The following is a 21,940-nucleotide window of genomic DNA, read 5'->3' on the forward strand; positions in this document are numbered from 1 at the left end:
CATACTAAAACCAATCAGAATGGAAACAAATTTCTAATTTCATAAAAATTAACAATTATCATATGAAACTGAACATAAAGAGCCATATAAATTGATTATTTCGATTATTTGTTCAAATATGTTATTTTGAATTTTATAATTACTAGAATATCATATAGAGAAGAATTAAGAACATTTTCTGTTATTTTTAAACATTGTACATAAATTAAATATTTATTTTGCACTAGAAGATTAAATTCCTAGAGTGGAGACTTTATTCTTATCTGGGCATTATGAAAAATGTAATTAATCATTTTCGATTTTATAGAAACCTCTCTAAATATTAATTACTGTTTTAATAAGTTAAAACTATATACATGAATTTGGCACCAAAATTCATTATTTAAAAATAGCTCTGATGAAAGAAATTTGAATGAAAAAAAAAATCTAAATTACAAAAAGACATGTGTTGATTAAACTTTTTCAAATTATTTATTTTTAACAAATTAAAGCAACAATACATGATCAGCAGCAGTTTAATTCTTGGTCATTAAAAAATATAAAAAACCACTTATGAATGAAAAATATTTCCTGATGAATGAAAATCCAGAAATGTAAAATATCTAATATCAAAAGTAATGTTGAAAATGGTGTAGAAATGCATAGCTGTTTTAAATGATTTATGCTCAATAAATTAAAAAAAAATTATATGAAACAAATTCAATCATTATATTCATTCAACTATATCTATAAAAATATTTCTTGACAGCACAGCTGTACTATCATATCATACAAGATTGTGTTCAATATGACACAATTTTTAATCTTTTGACTAAGATATATTCATTCAATTTCATTTCTGGAAAACAGTTTACTGGGTTTTTCACATGAACATGACTATATATTTTTTACAAAGTTCATGAAATTATTATCCCTAAAAAAGAAAATTTTGATTAACTAGATGATTTATAATCTAATGGTATTGCTCTAGGTATGGAAGCTTCTAGAATTTGCTTTTTAGCTTCTTCTGTTGTTAGCCAGCTGGCCTTGTGCTCATGTTGTTTTATAGCATTCCTGACTTCTGCCATAACCATGTCATGGGTTAGAAGACCATCATCGGAAGCATAAGCAGCAAACTAAAAGAGAAAAAGCAAACTTAAAAATTATAAAATTAGTTAAGATGATTTTTTTACATACATGAAAACTTGATTAGTTTAGTTATATTAACATCCTGTTTTAAAGTAACACTAGGGTTATTTTCACGAAAAGTTTAATTAAATTCAGCATTTTTTCTCTTATACTTCTTTTTTTATACCTACATTTGAAAATGGAGAGAAATATTACAGAACTAAATGTAAGCATTTAATAGTTTAGATGCAAGTTCTTTTCTTGAATACAATGAAATACAGGATACGATGCTGAAACCAGAATATTTATTAAACTTTATTTCTAAATAAAACTATGTATCCTAGATGTCATTTCTCATTTTATTGTATGCCTTTATGCCTAAGGCTAGAGTAAATAGTGCACTTTGAGAATCGTCAGATTAATTCTAAGTGACTTCTATGCGATGTTTTTAAAAATAATAAATTTTTTAGTAAATAGCACTTAAAATAAAATGTAAGGCAAAAAAGAGCTGTTTTCTTCTTAAAAACATCGCTTATCTTCCTTCACGAGGAGAGTTAGAATAAAATATTAAAATTCACCTGATCTATCTAGATACTCCATCCTCTTTAGATTTAGTTATATAGGTATCTTGTTTTGAAAGCAACACTAGGATTATTTTGAGATAGACCTCATAAATTTAAAACCCAGTCAAAAGATAAGGATAATATTGGAGCTGATATCTCCTTTCTTATCTTCCACACACCAACAGGGCATCTGACCCATAATGTTAGATTTAATGTGCATCAAGCTGATGGATATTTCATATTTTGACCCAAAAGCCTCTTTTTTCATTTTAGTTTCAATATTTCCATTTTTGACACTATTTCACACAGGATTTTCTTTGGTATTTTGCAAATTTAATATGGCTTGAAAGTACTCCAGTTATTATCTTTCCATTCACATTTAGTCAAAATCTCATTCTTAATTTCACTGGTGATGAATTTTAATTCATTGCAGACCTGAAAATTGTATGTTTTGTACTTGATAATTCTGATACAATAATTTTGAGTCTTCCAAAATTAAATTCTTATTTCAGAAAAACTGATATACACGAATCTGTCAACTTTCTAAATTGGAGAAGTTACTAAACTTGCCAACAGTTCTATTCAAGATACAAATAAAGCTTTATTATTCCAAATCTACACTTTAACAATGCAACAGCATTCTAATAAATAAAGTGCATGTAAAGATGAGTGCCACGAAAATTTTCTATCCCTAAAAATATGAAGGGGCAGGAGGAGACAAATAAACATAATCTAAAACTTAACAAAAACATTAGAACAAAAATATGGCACTGAATAATGTAGGATTTATAAAATGTAAAATGTATTTACCTGCCATGCTGAAGCAAGTTTAACTATCTCTCGACCAGATAAACCTTCAATCAATTTAGCTATATCTGAACATACTTTGCTATAATCAAATTGCTCCACTTTGAATCTCCTACAAGAAATGAAAAACGAAAAAGACACTTATTACTTAAAAAATAAATTTGACTTGAACAAAACAAATATTCATTATAGAAAAGTAGACAGGGAACCTTTTAAAATCAGTTCCTCATTGTATCCACCCCAACAAAAATTGATCAAATTTCCTATTTCCCTGAAATCAATCCATAAACACAAGAGAAGAAAATATTATATTCTGTTGAAATAATAATATTTAAAATCTTATAGTTAAATAGAAATAAATTAAATTTTTCTATGATTTGTAAACAATTACTGTTAATTGGACTGATTAGCTTTACTTCCTCAATTTTCATTTGCATTATATAAGGAATACCTAACCAATATTTAATTTTTTTATCATTAACAAACAATTAACTATTCAAATGCAATCAACATCTGATAATAGATGCATTATAAAAAAAGGCACATTACTGAAACAGATTATTATAAATTTTACCATAAATGTAATTTTTAGATTTCAAAAATCGGGAATAAATAATTTATATCAGCACACTTTTTTCCTACTTGTTTTTTACAGTTACAAAAGGTAATGTTTATGTAATCCAGCTTCCAGTCTTTTTGTGCTTTTCTATATTACTATATAATTTGAACACAGAAATAAAAGGATTTCAAAAATAAAATTAGGAATCACATTTTCTAGTATTTATTAAAAAGTGAAAATCCAAATGAATGCTTTATATTTACAAATGAGCATATATTTCTTTATCCCTCCCCTCCATACATAGTTTAGCAGATATCATGAATAAAATGCAATAATTTAATACAGTTTATAGTAAAGTGTATGCTAAATTAGTAATTCCAAATAATAATAAAAAAAAATAAAATAAAATTTAAGAAAAAAATAATAAATAAATTTGATACCTTTTGCCTTCAGTAGCTGGAAATAGTACAAATTTATCAAAATACAGTCGAATCATCCTTTCTCTTTCAGCTAAGCCTGGAAGTCGGAATTCTACAACTTCATCCATACGATCATTCATGGCCCAATCAAGCTGTTCTGGTGTGTTACTGGCTAAAACCAGCATAAATCTAAAAAGCAAAACAAAGAACGTCAAAATCTAGTTTTATATAAAAACATAAAATCTGCATTTTGAATATTAATGAATTTGCTAATCGAAAATATGAATAAGAATGACATTAAAAAATTGTTTGAATATAATGCCAAATTTATAACTATATTTGGATTATTATATAGAAAATTCTGAGACTTTAAGCTTTATTCTGACAAATTAAATAAATATCACTTTCTAACTCAATAAAATTCATTTCAACAGTGGCATATTATTGTGATAAAAAAGAATCTGTCAGCATAAAACAAAAGGCATCAATTTCTTGGTCAAAATTTATCACATATCTATTAATGTAATTTCCTCTGATAGCATCCCACTTCTGATATGTTTTTTCCAATAATTAAAATATGCCTTAATGTCATTTTTGTGAAATCCTTTTAGAGTTTGTAGCAGATTTCTTTTATCTGATTAAGGGATTCAAAATGGTGGCAATGAAGAGGCAATTCCAACAGTGGAAAGAAAAAAAAGTTACATGGTAGCACATAGGCGAACACAGAGATTGTCGATTCACATTTGATTTTTTTTTCTTGTCAAAAATTCAGAAATAATAATCGCACTATGAAAAGTTGAGTTATTATGATGCAAAAAATCACAAGTTAACCCCCCCCCCTTTTTTACATGAGAACTTGTACAATAATGCCTCTAATAGTTAAATAATGATCAATAAGCAGTAATTCTACAGATTCTCTACTTTTCTTAAATATTTATCTCACTCAAATTCTATTATTTTCGATCAGATTATTTATTGATTTGAGTTGTCTTTAAAGGCTTTTCACAACATCTCAAACATTTTTACCTCAAGAATTATTTTGTGCAAATAAATTTTAATGCACATTCCTCATGCAATTATAGAGAAAATTTTGGAAAATTCATAATCTTAAAATTTGTATCTCATTAATAACAAATTTATTTCCAGACACTGTAATAAAATAAACTCTTGACTGTTGCCAGATGTTTATAAAAGTCATAAAAGTGTTTGATAAAATTTGAAGATCATTCCCTACTACAGAAGTATTTTATACGAAACATTCTGGATATTTTGTGATCACAGCATGTAATGTTGCTAGGAATAAATTTTGAAGAATGAAAGAGAATTAAATTTCCCATTGAAGTTATTTTTGTTCTATACAATTACCATTTTATAAATTGAAACATTAACATAATTTTATCCAAATAATTTCTAATTTAGACCCTTTTCAGATTAATATTTATTATAAACAATATCCGCAAACAAAATTCATTAATTGAGAAACATCTAATACTTTATAAAAAATCATCAGAATCTGCCAAACCTATCTGATTGGTCTCCTGTTCTGTACAAGAAGGCATTCAAAGCAGCACGGACATTTTCTCCAATTGCTTCCTATAAGTGAAATTAAATATATGAAAAGAAAGATAACATTTAACAAGTAATTTTAAAAATTGAGTTAAAAACACATGTTAATGAAAATCAACTTACAGAACTTCGCTTACGCAAAAATGCTTCAGCTTCATCAACAAACAACAGCAAACTGTTGGGGGGGAAAAAAATAAAAATATTGTATATATATTTTAAATACAGTGCAGCTAGAACACTCTTGAATATTAATGATGTTATCAATTAAATATAAAAACATATATGCCATTTTAAGAATCAAGATCACAGCTAATCAATAATCTGTAAGTAGAATAATTTTAGAATTACTGGTTTAGAATTTAAGCAAATTTATATTGCCACAGAAATAAAAAAATTAAGGAATGGGTTTGTATTTATAATAGCAAATAATAAAAATAATGATAGTTTAAAAAAATTACATAAGTTTATTAAGCATGCATATTTTGGTTTTAATATATAGTTATCATTTATAAAATCCATAAAATAAAAATTTTTTTTGAAAAGAAAATTCTCAGCACCATTCTTATCTCAACTGATTTTTACAGTCATTTTCATAACAATTATACAAATTTAGCTTCCAAGAACATATTTTTTAATAATAGCTTATAATAATAAAATGTAATCAAACAAAATATTTAACACAAATCATTAATATAATAAAAACCAATAATAAAAACTGAAGCTGCATTTCATTTAGAATTTTAGATTATTTTTAACCATCAAAGAATAAACAAAAGCATGCTGATTTTTAATTCTATGAGATTCAATATTAATATTTGCCATACTTACCCTCGTCTAGATTTATTAGCCCAGTCAAATACTTTATTGATGGCTGTAACTCCTTCCCTTCCCATAGCTACAACATCACCACCACTCATAATTGCATAATTCATACTACAATGCTGAGCTAATCTCTGAAAGGAAAATAATTACATTAATTTATTATTTAAACATCTTTTCATTCAAAGGTTTACAAGAAAAAAAAAAAAAAAACAGCAGGAGTAATCTTCCCAAACCTTTCTTACATACTCTTTAAAAAAATGTTATTAGTCTTAATCCTCATAAAAATATGGATCTTGTCTGTGAATGATTTGCATGGTATTGGCGAACAATAGCTACAGAATATCAATCTTTTGTGTGAATCTTGCATTTTTACTGAGTCTATCATGCATTTTTTTTTTTTTTTTTTGCTGATTAATCACTGGATGTGTTTGCTACTCAAGTACCTAAAAATCAAATATGTATTTTGAATGCGCTTTGTTTTCCCCCCTGATAAACAGAAACCAAAATCATAAATTGTAGTCATAAGTTCATATATAAAATTTCATTCATTTAACTCACTGCGTTTTTATTTTATTGCCTTTACAAACATGCAAAAATATAGACCAGTAGAAGGTCAATTCTTAGACAGATCTGTTCAAAATTTGATAAAAATCTGCACTTTGGACAGGAAAATTAAATTTGCCTAAAATTTCCATGTTTCTTTCCAAATTTCATTTTCCTAAGTTGTTAAGTTTTTGAATTATCATGCTAATATGCATGTAAAAGTATGAACTGACAGATGATAAAATCTTGTTGGATTTTGATCAAAATTTGAAATGGATCTACATTTTAGATGTTAAATCTATGCATACCAATTTGTATCTAACTGGTCCTTTGTGTTTTGTAATTATCGTGTTCACTTATACTCTGACAGAAGGACAAACAGACTTCCTCAGAATGGATTCAGAATTTGATAGAAATCTATAAATTTTGTGTTAATTTCAAATAATCACATTCCATCTGTCTAGCTCAAAGCCTTTTTGAGTTATTGAGCTCACAGACAGATGAACATAATTATATATAACATTTGGAGCCAGAGAGGTGAAAAACATGGAGATTCATTAAAATCTTGTTTAATTTTTTTGATGATTGCAATAGTTTCTCTATATATATGAGAAAGCAGACTTATTAGATACATTTCAGTAGAAGGGGGGGGGGCTACTTAAAAGCTTGCAGGGATACAAATAAGTCCATCAAAAGGAATCAATATCATTTACAGTTTAGTTTTTTTGTTGATAAACCAATTAATACTAACTTTATTATTTAAGTCTTGAATCTAGAATACATAAATTGTTGTCACACATACTTTGAATTTAAATACTAGAATGAGTGAGTTTTCTATATTTTCTGATATTACTGTAGTATATGAATAAGTACACACAGTTGTGTGTTATTCAATTCAAAGATACAATTTCATTATCGATAATAAACACAAGACTAAAATGACACAAAGCATTGATTGATATGCAAAAATATTGTCATAGCAATAACTGAAGCCCAGCACATAACTTTCAAAATACAGAATTTATATTGTTAATAGCCATGATATGTCATCACACAGGCTGAATACATCACATAATAAAAATTTGGATAGTGATTGTTCAGAAAAATATGACTTAGATATTCCATTTAGAAATCTGATCCCTCTGACAGATAAATGAATACTGGCAAATTCCAGAAATTGACATTTGCCTTGGAAAACAGACAGATAATAAAATTTTTTCTACTGACAATGATTTTTTTTAGATTATTCTAAATTTATGGCAGTTATTCTTTAGATCATTCCAGACCATTGTTAAAAACAAAATTCTTTACAGCCACTGATATTTCTAGAAAGATAAAATAAGTTAATCAATGAAACTGTATCCCCTGATGGAAATGTAGAATACTTCATTTGTCATGTTCAAAAACTTAGAGATATATGATAAATCATGCCAAATTCCTTTTTAATGTGCAAGTTTCTCCGTGACTATTTGATAGGAATTAAGATGAACCTTTATCACTTTATTACTCAATCAGAAGCAAACTGCAGACATTTTTGGCAGGGGGAAATAAAAATTAATACTAAAGGAAATATTGGTAAGTGACTGAATTGAAAGGTATGCAAGTCAAAATAATCAATTCTCTAAAGCATTAAATTATTTAATACTTTTCATAGATAGATAGATAGACAGAGATAGATAGATAGAGAGAGAGAGAGAGAGAGAGAGAGAGAGAGAAACACTGGGCATTGTTGCTCTAGAGTGTTTTAAAAAATCAGAGCATTTAAATAATTTTATTGAGACCAGGTAAACAAGAAATAAATGCTTTGGCTCTACAAATGACCTATGAAAATTTAAGGCTATTGCATATAAATGCATATTTGCAACAAATCCATATTAATAATAGTCTTCATAAGTTGACATAAATAACAGTAACAGAAAAAAAGTTAAGCATTTAAATGCAAAATAGCATTACACACACTAAAAGAAGAATGAAAATAAGAATTTTTGATTTGAAAATCTAAACACATTTAATCTATAGTTGAAAATGTAATTATTTTGAAATGACAAACCTACACAATATTATTTGAGGTCAAAAATATTTTCATGCGTAATTTTCTATTTTTTCTGTCTCATTAGGAATTTTTCAAATAATATTATCATTACATATCAATAGCACTTATGTTAAAGTTTATTATTTAGCACAATACAAATTTATTGACTGTAAGTAAAAATGAACATTTACCTTTACAAACAAAGTTTTTCCTGTTCCAGGAGGTCCATATAAAAGTAAATTTCTATACATGCCCTTATTTTTCTTTGTATTTCTTGTGGCTACTGTAATTTTGCTCAATCTTTCCTCTAAAGCAGGCTAAAACAGATTGAAGAATATAACTACAGTATATTAATAATAAATGTTATAATATAAATTATGCATTCATTATACAATGCACAAAATAATTAAAAGGATTACATTGTAGTTTTAAGGCAAGTAATTCAACAAATGATATATTTTTTTATCAATATATTAGATAAAATGAAAATAGTTTAATCATCAATTATAAATTTGCAAAAGACAAATAGAGTTAAGAACTGACAAAAATATTGGCACAAAATTTTTTACATGACATTTATTAACAATAAGAGAATAAAATTATTTAGCATCTAAGTATAAAAAAGTTTAACTCATTCAGATTCTAAAATTTAATTTTCTTTTAAAAAATAACATGAAATTGATATGCCTCAGAATAATTTTTAACGATCATGTCGACTAGAATACTACAGAGTAAGTTTAATTTTCTAGTAAGTTTTGATTACTACAATCAAAAGGGAGAACTAATTTTGATGAAAATTCAATAAGATAAATTTAGTTAATTTTAGTTAATAAATAAATAAATTTGAAAAAACTTTTATGCATGTCCTGAGAAATGCAACTCAATAATAATAATTGTCTTTTGTCTTTAAAGTTATACTTCATGATTTTAAATATATTAAAACGAAGATTCCCCCCCATATACATTAGCAATGAAATGACACCTAGTGAATGCAGAATTTAAAATAATTAACTGAAAATTCTAAAATGGTGTCCGGTCAATAAAAATAAAAACATTTAAAAACTCTAGCATTTCAAGATATGTCAGAATTGATAGCAAAATTCATCTTTGCAAGTTGCAATCAACTAAAATTAAGTAAAAGTATAACTAGAAATACCACATTATAAGAATTGATGTATTCTAAGTAAGGCAGTTGTATAAAATATAAAAATATCTTCTACTAACATAGTTTTTTAAATCTATACTAAAAAATTCCTTCTAAAAATTAACACCAATTTTGACTTACATTGAGAATAACACCTTGCAACACATCCTTGGGTTTAGTTGTTAATCTTTGTTTTGTCTTTATTGGATGCTTTAGAGCTTCTGCTAAAGTTAGCCTAGATGTTTCTTGTACTAATGACGGTTTCCCAAGATGGGCTTCAATATATCTGGCTGCAACACCTGTGCCACGCTTAACAGTATAATAACCCATTGCCAGCATTGTCACAGCTGCAACCTAAATACAAGAAAAATAACTGAGTTTCAAAATCAAAAAAGGCGAAAGATTCAGAGAAAATTAATATATTATCGAAATGCTTAATATAATTGAATGAAAGGGAAAGTGAAAATTAATATATTTCAAAAAATATATAAACATAATATATATATATATATATAAGATATGAATAAATAAAATATAAATTGATAAACAAATGAGTACATTTCGAGTAAAATTCCAACAAAAATAACTTCAACACAATTTTTATGGCAATTTTCTAATGCAAAATTGACTTATGAAGCCTTGAAAAAAAAAAAAAAAAAAAATTCATGCAGCAAAATAATAATTTACTGCATTTTGCTATTATAATTACTTATGGCAATCACATAAATAATTAGTTAATTTTTTTTAAATGTCTTTTAATGTACAATATAAGTTTTGGTGTATCACTTTTGCCAAATTGTATTTTATGAATTGAATTTTATGAAAATCAAGCAATTGTCATATGGCAACCACATAAATAATTATTTAAAATAAAAAAATGTATCTGGGGGCACGGCAGTGCCCCCACCAAGTCGAGCAAAAGCAAGCGGCACGGCCGTACTATCCTTTTCTCGAAGCAGTTCAGGCCATTTTCGACCCCCTATAACTTTGTTGTGGATAAAACTAGACGCCTGAATTTTCAGTAACCAAGCAGGTATTATATAAACACAGTATATTTCAAATTTCATTAAATTTGAACCAGTGGTTTAAGAATTATAACTAGTCAAAATTTGTGAATTTTGTCACTGACTGACTGACCGATCATCAAAACTCTAAGGCACTTCTAGCAGACATAGAAGCTTCAAATTTAGAATACAATTAGAGTTTAGTGTATAAATCAAGGAAAAACTAAAATATGTGTGTAATAATGGACGGATCAATAAATTTTTCGAAGTTTCGAGCATTATCCATTTTGTCAGCAAATTCGTCGGCAAGTTTGTCACGAAGCTCTGGTATCACTGGCTCGGCATCCGGCAGCATCCAATACAGATTACTGTAAAATGGTCTTTCATATGATAACACTATTCTCGTTGGGAAAAATTAATTAAATCTCAAAATTACAGGTTTGTAACAATATCTAATTTGAAATAATTCAATTTGAAGCTGTGGAAGCTGCAAACGCAATGGGTGATTTTCAGAGAATCAATCTGGTAGAAGAAAGCAAACTGATCTTCAAAGTATGATCGCAAAACTTAATGTCGATCAAAAAAAGAGTCTTCGATATGATCACAAATAAAATGGACACAACTGAAAATAATGCTGACGTTTTACGCTTTTTTGTGAGAGGAACTGGTGGCACTGGAAAGAGCTTTTTAATAAAAACTCTGAAAATTTGGGTTAAGACGTATTTAAACAAAAAAAAGTGGCAGTTAGTACTCCAACAGGAATAGCTGACTATACATAAAATAGATTGACTATACGTAGACTATTGCAGCTGCTTGTAGAACACAAGCAAACACCGAAGTACAAACAACTTTCTGATGAAGTGCTCCAAGTTCTGAGATCAGATTTGAAAGAAGCAGTGTTGTTTATAATAGATGAAATGTCGATGATATCCAATGTTAATTTCACATATATTCATTTACGATTATCTGAAATATTAGACACAAGAGACAATCAGAATGGGTAGTTTGGAAAAAAACATCTTGTAGTTTTCGGAGATCTCTTACAGCGTCCGCCGGTAAGAGAAAAGTCACCTTTTGAAAAACTATCAACTGCTGAAACTAACAAGTGATTAGGTTCCCTCATTGTACCGAATCTGTGAACTGAACTGTTCATATACGATGAACTTACAATTAACATGTGACAGCTCAATCATTTTGACTTTGTTGAAAGGCTAAATAGAATAAGATTAGGTGTCATTACACAAAAAGACTGCAACTTACTCTCGACTAGATTAATAACTCTCAAATCCAATTCAAATGAAAACAGATTAATTGAAATAATTGAACACCTCTCGAAACTTCCTGATGATACCGTTTGCTTATTATCTACAAAAAACATGTGTCAACAATTAAATACTGCAATGCTTAAATCTCTTCCACATCCCAAAATAAAACTTACAGGTGTAGATAGCATAAATTTCCCCAGATACCTAACAAAAAGAGCTCGTGAATGCTGCATAAAAAAATATGAAGACGATGCTTCTGTGACTGCAGGCCTGGAAGAGAACCTAATTATAAAAATAGGAGCAAAAGTCATGTTAAGGCGAAATATTGGCGTGAGTCTTGGTTTAGTTAATGGTTCTATCGGTATAGTGCAAAGAGTAAAGGTTGATCCGGAAAATACAAAAAATAATTAAGAAAATAAACATACATTACATTTAATAAAGAACAGGTTTACGAGCTTAGTCCGGTCAAAACTAAATTTGAAATTATTAATAGAGCTTATGTTCATCGCGAACCGTTTCCCATATGTATAGCTTATGCTATAACTATACACAAAAGTCAGGGTCTAAGTCTAAATAATGCACTGATGGATATTGGTTCTGCAGTGTTCACATCCAGTCAAACTTACGTGGCACTTCCGAAAGTTACAAGTCTGGACGGCTTACATCTAATAAACGTCGACTTTGGAAGTATTAAAGCGCAGGAATTCTCAATTTGTGAATACAACAGACTAAGAAGCATTTACCGTCCAGACTTGTCAAAAATTGTAACATCAAAGCTTACGAGAAAAATCCATAGAGACAGGGACTGGGCTTTGAGAAAAACTGTAGCTGAATCTCAAGAAGTAGTACCGGAAAAGAAAAAGGGGAAGACTACATACAAAAATAAGAAAAGGACTATCTACAAAAAGAAATGAGATGCCATCAAAAACATAACTTGTAAAAAAACCAAGTCTCACAACTCAGTTCTTCTATCGTAAAAAGTTGTGAGATCCATATAATACCAAGTCGGTCCATTTATTCAGTCCCTATTAAGGGTCCTTCTGTCTTAAGTTATTACGTAATTAGCTAACCTAACAAAATCTTATAGTGACCATATCAATATTAAAAATCTTTTATTATTTAAATAAATAGATTGACTTGGCCATCGCATGAAAACACAATGTATCTTTACTTTAAATTAGATTACATTAACATATTATATTAAATTAGATTGTTTAGTGTGATTGCCAAGTCAATCTATTTATTTAAACAATAAAAGATTTTTAATATTGATATGGTCACTATAAGATTTTGTTAGATTAGCTAATTACGTAATAACTTAAGACAGAAGGACCTTTAAGTAGGGACTGAATAAATGGACCGACTTAGTATTACATGAATATCACAACTTTTTACGATAGAAGAACTGAGTTGCGAGACTTGGTTTTTTTACAAGTTATGTTTTTGATGGCATCAAATTTATAAAATACAAATTTGGTGTGTAAATTGTTAGAATAAAGATGTAAGATTTTTGTTACATTTGCATAATTTTATAGTATATTTACTGATAATGTCATCAATACTTAATTTCCTACCTCCAAAGTCACATCTCACATATAAAATGTTTAAAGAGATAAATAGTTCTTCAGTAATGATAGGTTACAGAGTTTATTATTTTCAATACTGAAAGTTTTTTCCCGTCAGATGTTAAAGTACTTGTTAAGTGGCGTTCCTACGACCTGTTCGTTTGCAGACAAGGCACACTTTCCCCTCTCTTGCGTTTTCTGGGGTGCTTTGATGTCAGTCCAGTTTACAAAAAATTTATTAGTAAACTGGACAGACATCAAAGCACCCCAGAAAACTGCAAGGGAGGAAAGTGTACTCTGTTTGAAGAATCACAGGTCGTTGGAACATGATTTGAAGGCCACTTTACTTTTCAGCCCAGTAACAAAATTTAGATGCAATTCAAATACATTATATCTAAACAAATAAAGAAACTTTGTAATTTTGGAAGATAAATTCAGATAGTTTTGCCACAGAATTAAAACAGTAGCATTCCCATTTTAAATCTATATAAAAGAAAGTTATTCTTGAAATTAAAAATTGACTGCATTAAAATTATCTGGACCTAAGTCCCGAACTTTGATAATTTATTATATCTAATTATATATCTATTATTTATCTATAGTTTTATAAAAGTTTTTAAAATTAATAATTTTTAAATATTTTAGTCACAATGATTGCATCAAAGTTAATCAACATCTACTAGCTTTGAAATTTAAAAAAAAAAAAAAAAAATCCTTCACTAGATGACATGAAATCAATAATCGTATGGAATTATTTTTAAATAGATTAGAAGAACCATTTAAATTTTAAATGAATTTTAACTTACACTAGTTGTAACTTTAGTCCAATCACTAATAAATGCATTGAACCCAGTACCTAAAATAGACCCAGCTGTCCTGAAAGAATAAGAATAAGTTCATATAATAAAAGTTAACTGAAAATGATTAAGTACAACCAAATTATAATTGAAAGTACAAAGAAAACTACTAGCTAATAGGAAATAATAAATGATACATTAATTTTTTTCCCCTCGCAAGTCTTAAGATTACAAGAAAGGGTTGCACAGAATAAAATTACTACCATTTCAAAAATAACTTAGTTTAGTTAGTCATAGATAGTTTAGTTATATTAATATCCCATTTTAAAGCAACATTAGTGCTAATTTAGGATGGATCTCAATTTTGAACAGCAAGCAGGTAATGGGAATAACACCAAAATTGGTGTCACCCTTTCTAAACTTCCATACCTCATTTATTATACACCAAAACAGTTTATAAGGCATTATTTGGTAAAATCAAGCTTGAAACCTAGAACCTTCCAATCTCAAACCAAAATCTTATCATGAAACCACTGTGGCTTTCTCATTAAACAGAAGGTTCACTAATGATATTTGAGGATAATTCTGATTATTATATATTAATTACTTTTAAATACAGTAGAATCATATCTGAGACTATTTAATAGGAGGCAGTGATACAAAGAGCATTTTTTTTTTTTTTTATATTTCAATTTATGCTGCCGAAAATAACAAAACAAACTTTTTCCTCACTTTATAGATTCTAGCACAGTTACTCTACTTTCAGATGCTTTTAATCGGATCTGTTCCAGATATAAATCTTGATTTTCTCGATCAACTTTTGCTTTTGCTCTCATTTCAGCTTCAATTCTTTTCATATCTGTCTGGTTCCGAATTTCCATTTCCCTTTCTAGTGTAGCTGTATCAAATAGAAATAAAGTTGCATTTTTTAATTATTGTAATTTTAAAAATCTTAATTCTTTTTTTATATATAGGAAGGTCTTTGAATTTAAGAAGAAAACACTTGGTCATTTGGAATTAAAGAATAATATTATAAGATTTAGAATATAAACAGAAACGGACATAAATATTAATAATCACTAAAGATTTAATAATTATTATCGGGGAATTTAATAAGAGGGGAAGGGGACCTTACAGTGGAATTTGAAACTTCAAGAAATTAATAAAAATGAATAATCTTTAAAATATTCAAACAAAATTTTCTGACAATTTTTAGTCTTTGTTTTAACGAATTGCTTAGATCAATTATGTAACAGACAATTACTTTTAAGCATAATCAAAAGTTTAATCACAAAAATAATTTTTAAATAATAAAAAAAGTTTTTTTCTTCTCCTTTTCAACAAAGTTTAATGTAAAGTTCAACATAAAAGAATATATTGTATCACCTTAAGAATTCATATTGTATTGTGTGACATTTCCTTTTCATATATTTAGAATAAGAGGTTGATTAATGAAATAACTTTAAAAAATATTGCATTGCAATAACTATATGATAAAATGGTACTACAAATAAAAGATATTTTATACAATTACATGTAAAATGACAAATATTTACTAATATATATATAAACATTACCTCGTCTCATTGCTTCTTGCTTGGCAATAGATTCTTCTTGCTTCCTTAGATTTTCTTCATTAGCTTTTTGCTAGTAAAAATAAATACTGATTAATTAATTTTTTAATAACCATAATGTATTATTTACAATTCGACTTCCCAAGTCTAAACTGGATATTTTCTTTCTCCATGTTTAATTCCAAAACCCTAACCACCATTTATTCTTAAAATAAATATAATAAACTTTTCAAATTCAACAAATTAATATTGTCCAAGTAAACTGTTCAGTTTATTAAGATTGATTACACACATAAATTCTATTCATTATTCAAAGTTAAAAATTGTCAGATTAAAATAATTAGCTGATTGGAGGTTAAAAATTGTACGATACTATAAATTCTAAATTTCCTTTATTAAAAAAAATCTGAGAACACCGACTTCTGTCATCATATTTCATACACAAATATTGGAGAAAAAAATGAATGCAAAAATAACATCAGAGATATTCAACCAGGTAATTTTTAATAAATGATACCAATTTTTAAATTTTATTGATTCATTTATTTTTATGTATTAGAATATTTCATCTTCAGATTTCTAAGACATTAGCACTTTGAAGTCCAATCAGAAAATAAGAATGGTAGCTAATAATATATATATATATATATCATTCAACAAGTTTAAACTTTAGAAATCTGTATTAAAAGTAGATAAATCATAATTTTTGACATGCAATGATAGAATTCTCAAAAATATTTAACCCATGGAATTACATAAAAAACATGCAAATGACTGATTTCATACTTTGTATCATTTTTTTTTTAAATATTTATAACAGACACAAGAAAAACATTTAAAATGATAAAAAAGATTATGAACTTAAAGGAAATATATCTATTTGGAGATATCAACTAAAATGCTATGAAATTTTAAACTGTACTATTTTTAATGCATTAATAATAATGATAAAATGTTAAATCTTTTGAAACTCTCAACTATAATTTTTAAATTTTTTTTTGAAAGAGTGATGTGAAAAAAAAAAGTGAAACAATGTAGCCAAAAATAAGTCAAAGCAGCAGCATGAAAAAAATAGGAAGATCTTGAAGTGAAAGTAAAAAATATGATACAGATTTTTCAACATCGGTCAAATCATGAAAGACAAAATAAACCAAACATTGAAACTAAAAAAATATGGTTCAATCACTATATTTAGCAAATTATGTGAAAAAATGGGCGGTTATGAATCATGCAGAAATCTCAATAAAGCATAATTAGAAGGAAGGAAGAAAATCAAAAGCTGCATCTAATTTTTAAATATTAGGGCAATTTGCAACAAATTGAAAAGAACAGGTAATTTGAAATTCTATTGATATATTTAATGAATAAATTATATATATATATATATAAAGAAGATAAATTATTATTTTTGAAATAATGTTATGGATAAAATTTTGATCTATATTACCTGTTGTACCAACTGATCTTCATATCTTTTTCTAGCCAGCTGGTCCTGGTATTGAGCACGCTAAAACAAGAAAACAAAAACCTTGAAATCACATTGAGGAGTAATAAAACAAAGAAAGCAATTGAATTAAAAATAATATTAGTGTATAAATATTAGTAAAGAAAGAATAATATTATATATGTAAAACACTCTTTGATTTAAGAAGAGAGCGGCACGGAATTCTTTAAATTTCTATCTTTTATTTATGAAATTAAAATCTATAAAGCAGAGAAAACTGTAAGACTTGCATACGATAGAATGTATGAAGTTTCAATACATAAATATGCAGTAAAATTACATATGTGCAATATAATATGTATGATAAATTTTAATCAAAAATGAAAAAATCATTAGGAAAAGTTGTATCAAGGTTACTTTTTATTATGATTTCAAATTTGACTTTTTTTCTTCTTAGTCTTCCAAAATCAACTCAATTAATGAAATTCATATTTTTTTGGATAATTAACCGTACAATTATATAGTTACCAAATATTATCCTTGAATACAATGATAAAAATTTAAATACATATATGAAAAAAAATAAATACCATTTGGTTGTGCTTTGTTTCTTCTGCAATAGTTTTTCTCCGTTCTTCTTGCTGTACACGAATTTGTTCCGATTTGGCATTTTCAATATGAGCTTCAAATTCTTTCATTTTGGCCTGTTTCTCGAGCTGATAATTAACTTCTTGCATTTTAGCAAGCTCCAGGTACTCTTTAGCATTTGCTAAAGATAAAAATTATAAAATTCTTGCATTATAAACAATGAATTAAAATACATGTTAAAATGAATTCGCATTAAAAAAATAATGCAGTACACTCCCAAGTATCCGGCTTAATATGGTAGAAAGACAGGTTGGATAACATAAAAGCTGGAGCTCTACGAACTCATTTCTTTGCCCACGAATAACAGAAGACAAAGTTTTTATACCAAAAATTAATATTATAATATCTATTTTTTCACGTCTTATTATGCACTAATCTCTCCATTTATCTCAAGCTATGTAGAAAGTTAATACAGCCGCGGCCCGGTGAAACGTAGAAGTAGTTGCCGGTAATATGTCAAGTTAAAATAGAGGGTTCTGTACTGGTAGTTTATATACAGCACGGCAAGAGTTTTTTTGAGAAAAAAAGTAAGTGAAAGGATATAAACTGTTCAGATTTTAATATGAATTCTGTACACTTCACATCTTAAAAAAACATCAAGCATACCCTATGAACAATTTACGAATCCTGTATATAGTGTGCAGTTATAATCGGAAACAATGGCAACAATTGAGGTTTGTTACACACTGACACTGCTCTTTTCCTGTCACAACTTTATTTTGCACATCACATGTAGGAGGATAGTAGCAGTTGTCTGCTTCTAATGCAAAAGTCTTCCTCAATTAATTGCAATAAAGAAAACTATCCAGATAGCACAGAAGCCGGATAGCCATGAACTGAATTCTTGGGAGTGTATTGTACATTGAATTAAACCAATAGAAAACAAAAATTTTGTTTCTCTAGTACTTATCATTATCAAATAATGGTGGATGATGAATAACTTTTAGCAAACCTATGTATATTGTCTTGTGTTCAATAATCTTACAAATTTCCTTCACCCACAAACATGGATATGAGATCTTTTTGATCCCAAAATTTCTCTTTTATTAGTAAATTTTTGGAATTTATTAAAACTGTCAGTTATTACTTCCTGCATTCATATAAGGAGGTATTATTAAAAGGAAATGAAGCATTTATAAGAAGAAAAAAAAAAGTTCTTTTTTATTTAGGGTTATGTATGTATGTTATTTCATATTCATATAAGTTGCTATTTCAGATTCATATTATTTTAGGCTACAACAGGAAATGTTAAGTTCTGGCAAAACATAAATTACTGCTTTAAAAAAAATGATACAAATATTTTCATGGAGAAGAAGCTAATCCTTTTATATAATTTATATGAATTAAATGTTTATAATAGCGTAAAAAAAGAAAAAATTAAATTCCTTTATTTTTGCTGAAAACTGCATTAATATTTGAAATTTTATAATTTTAATATTAACAAGAAACATTAATATTTGACAAGTTTTATGCCAGAAAAAACATTCTAATAAAAAATGTCTTAAATAACTAAAAAGCCAAAAAAAAAAAAAAAAAAACCAAGCAGCAATCACCAGAGTATTTAGGATCAAATTATCACAAATGAAAATGAATGTTCTAAAATTAAATGTGTGTACTAAAGATTAATCTGACTGACCTGTTACAGTACTACTGACCTAATAACTTATATAATTTTGGAACACAAAGACAGATTTTAAGATAAATCCAGTAAGGATTAATGGGAAACTATTAAATAAGATAATCTTCTAAATTACATTTCAACATTAATAATATAAAAGCCAATTTATTAGGTTCCATGATCTCATTTATAAAAGAGATGGTTTAAGAAACTATTGTTTCTTCAACTGTTTCAAAATTGTTAATTTATAATTAGAAGTATATGCAAAAGTAAGATATATATATATATATATATATATCGTTAAAAAAGTTACAATCTATGGGAGAAATATGATACATGTAATAATGATGATCCTTATGCAAGTATTGCATCATACAATTGTAACCAATTAAAAGTCAAATTTCTAGTCAATTCTAGGATAAATGAAACATTAAAGCTAATAATGTTTATTTTTCTTTTGTCTGATTTAAAGCAAACAGGCTTAGGTTTAATCAGCAAGACAATAGCAATAAAACTTCATGTGTAAACAAACTTTGGAAACATTGTACAAATACAATTATATGAAAAAAAAATCATACTTTTATCATATCGAGTGTATAAATTTGTGAATTTATATCGATAAAAATTGTGCGCGACGAATTTTGGAGAGCAATTTATAAAAACATGTTTCACCCCCTTTTTTTATAAGACTTTTAAATGATACAATCTAATGTATATATTTTTTCGCTATTGCATACCAGATTGCTCCAGTTCTCTAGCTGCTTTTGCAGCTCTTTCCAATGCAGTGGAATCAAATCTATAAGAGCTTGCTTTCCGATCATCATTGGAACCAGACCCAGAACCACTACCACCGGCAGCAGGTTGACCTTCCCCTGTTTGTCCGCCGGTCGGGTCCGAAGGAATTCCTAAATTTGAGAAATCAGGAGGAGTGTCCTTTCTAAGTCCGAATAACCAACTCATTTTTAATGCTTAAAATTACAAAACTAAACACACGAGGAAATAACAAACATATATAATTTTAATAGCGCACTAGCCACACGTGCGTCAATACCGGTAAATGATGCTGCAATCTTTCAAGTTTGTTGCCAGATACATTTCACGAGATTGTTGAACACTTTCCTTGTTATGTAATAATTGCTAAGAGATTAGAGATGCATAATCCACGTTTTTTTTAAATAACAAATAATTTTGCTATTGTTATTTTTAAATATTTGTTCCAAATATCTGTTATTTAAATCATATTATTAATTAATTAATACTTAATTTACTAATTTAAATAAAGTTTGATTGAATTAATTTATCTATTATAGTTCACTTCTTAAATTTGATTTTTTTGAAAACTCTTTATTTAATTTCTTTATTGGTGTAAACCATTTTCTGAAAAATTTGAATTAAATTTCTTTAAAATGTTTACTTTAGTTATCTATTCTACCAATAGATGGCGAAAGCAGTAAACAGAATATATGCAAAGTCATGTCACAAGCAATTAAAAATGATCTTTATGGAATAGTGCATCATCAAATGCGAATATCGGAAAGTCAAGGTCACTCTCATGAAGTGGAGCGGTGACTTCAATCTTTCCAGTGAAACCGCTCCGATAAATTTCAGTGATACGATAATTCAAGGATTTTAATTTTTTTGATTTTGTAGCGATTTCTGTCAAAAAATCATTACTTTTAAGGAAATATTAATTGCAATTCCCTATCATTTGTTTTTGTTTTATTGATTTGCATATCGTATAGTTAAACTGAATGATTTTGAATTTTAAGTCGATATTCCCATTTTAATAAAAAGTTCAAAGATTATTCGTATTTAAAAATTTACACATTCAATAGTATTGATCGCGGACAAAGACAGGTATATCAACTAGTAAATAAATAAAAAGCAGTGTTTGCGAGCGTAAATATGCAAATCTTGAGTTAACGAAAAATGCCCTTTCATCACTTTTTTACGAATAATGACGACCTGGAACTATTTGTAGTTGTAAAAAAATATTGTCAAAATATGATTTTATTTTTCTTCCGGGAATTCAAATAAAAAAAGTTCTTATAATCGTTTCCAACAATATTCAGCAACAACAACAACAAAAATTCTTATAATCATTTTCTTTTCCTTTACATACTATCTCATTTCCTACTATCTTTCTTTCTCATTTCCTACTATTAACTATCGCTCTCCCTATATATGTTTATATATCTTGTTCAAATTTTCAATCGCCAATAAAATACTTTTTATTCATCCACTCAAGTTTAAATATATTTTTTAAACTTGTAGTGGATGACACTTGATGTTAATACAATTTTTTCAAGCATTAATTCATTAATTATTAAATTTAGTTAATTTTTAATACTTTAAATAGAGTTTTAGCAGTTTTTAATGGAAATTCTTTCGAATTCTACCGAATTGTATTAAAATGAAACTTTTGAAATGGTAATAAAAGGAATGAAAGCAGAGGAAAAAAAA

At 27.4% G+C, this 21,940-nt stretch overlaps 1 protein-coding gene across 1 annotated transcript; it reads right to left on the reverse strand.

Annotated features, from left to right (window-relative positions):
* Nucleotides 1–698: 698 nt before the first annotated feature.
* On the reverse strand, nucleotides 699–20,553 carry LOC129976595 (ATPase family AAA domain-containing protein 3-B-like). Its single transcript, XM_056090235.1, has 14 exons — nucleotides 20,215–20,553; nucleotides 17,802–17,980; nucleotides 17,215–17,274; nucleotides 15,771–15,840; nucleotides 14,926–15,091; nucleotides 14,203–14,272; nucleotides 9,704–9,916; nucleotides 8,610–8,735; nucleotides 5,850–5,974; nucleotides 5,145–5,196; nucleotides 4,978–5,048; nucleotides 3,477–3,644; nucleotides 2,481–2,589; nucleotides 699–1,115 (listed from the first exon to the last, which is right to left on the reverse strand). The coding sequence occupies exons 1-14, from the start codon at nucleotides 20,435–20,437 to the stop codon at nucleotides 933–935; spliced, it is 1,815 nt and encodes a 604-aa protein (XP_055946210.1). The 5' UTR covers nucleotides 20,438–20,553; the 3' UTR covers nucleotides 699–932.
* Between the last annotated feature and the right edge of the window lie 1,387 nt (nucleotides 20,554–21,940).

Source organism: Argiope bruennichi, chromosome 7 (genome assembly GCF_947563725.1).
Source record: "Argiope bruennichi chromosome 7, qqArgBrue1.1, whole genome shotgun sequence".
Classification (NCBI taxonomy): Eukaryota; Metazoa; Arthropoda; class Arachnida; order Araneae; family Araneidae; genus Argiope; species Argiope bruennichi.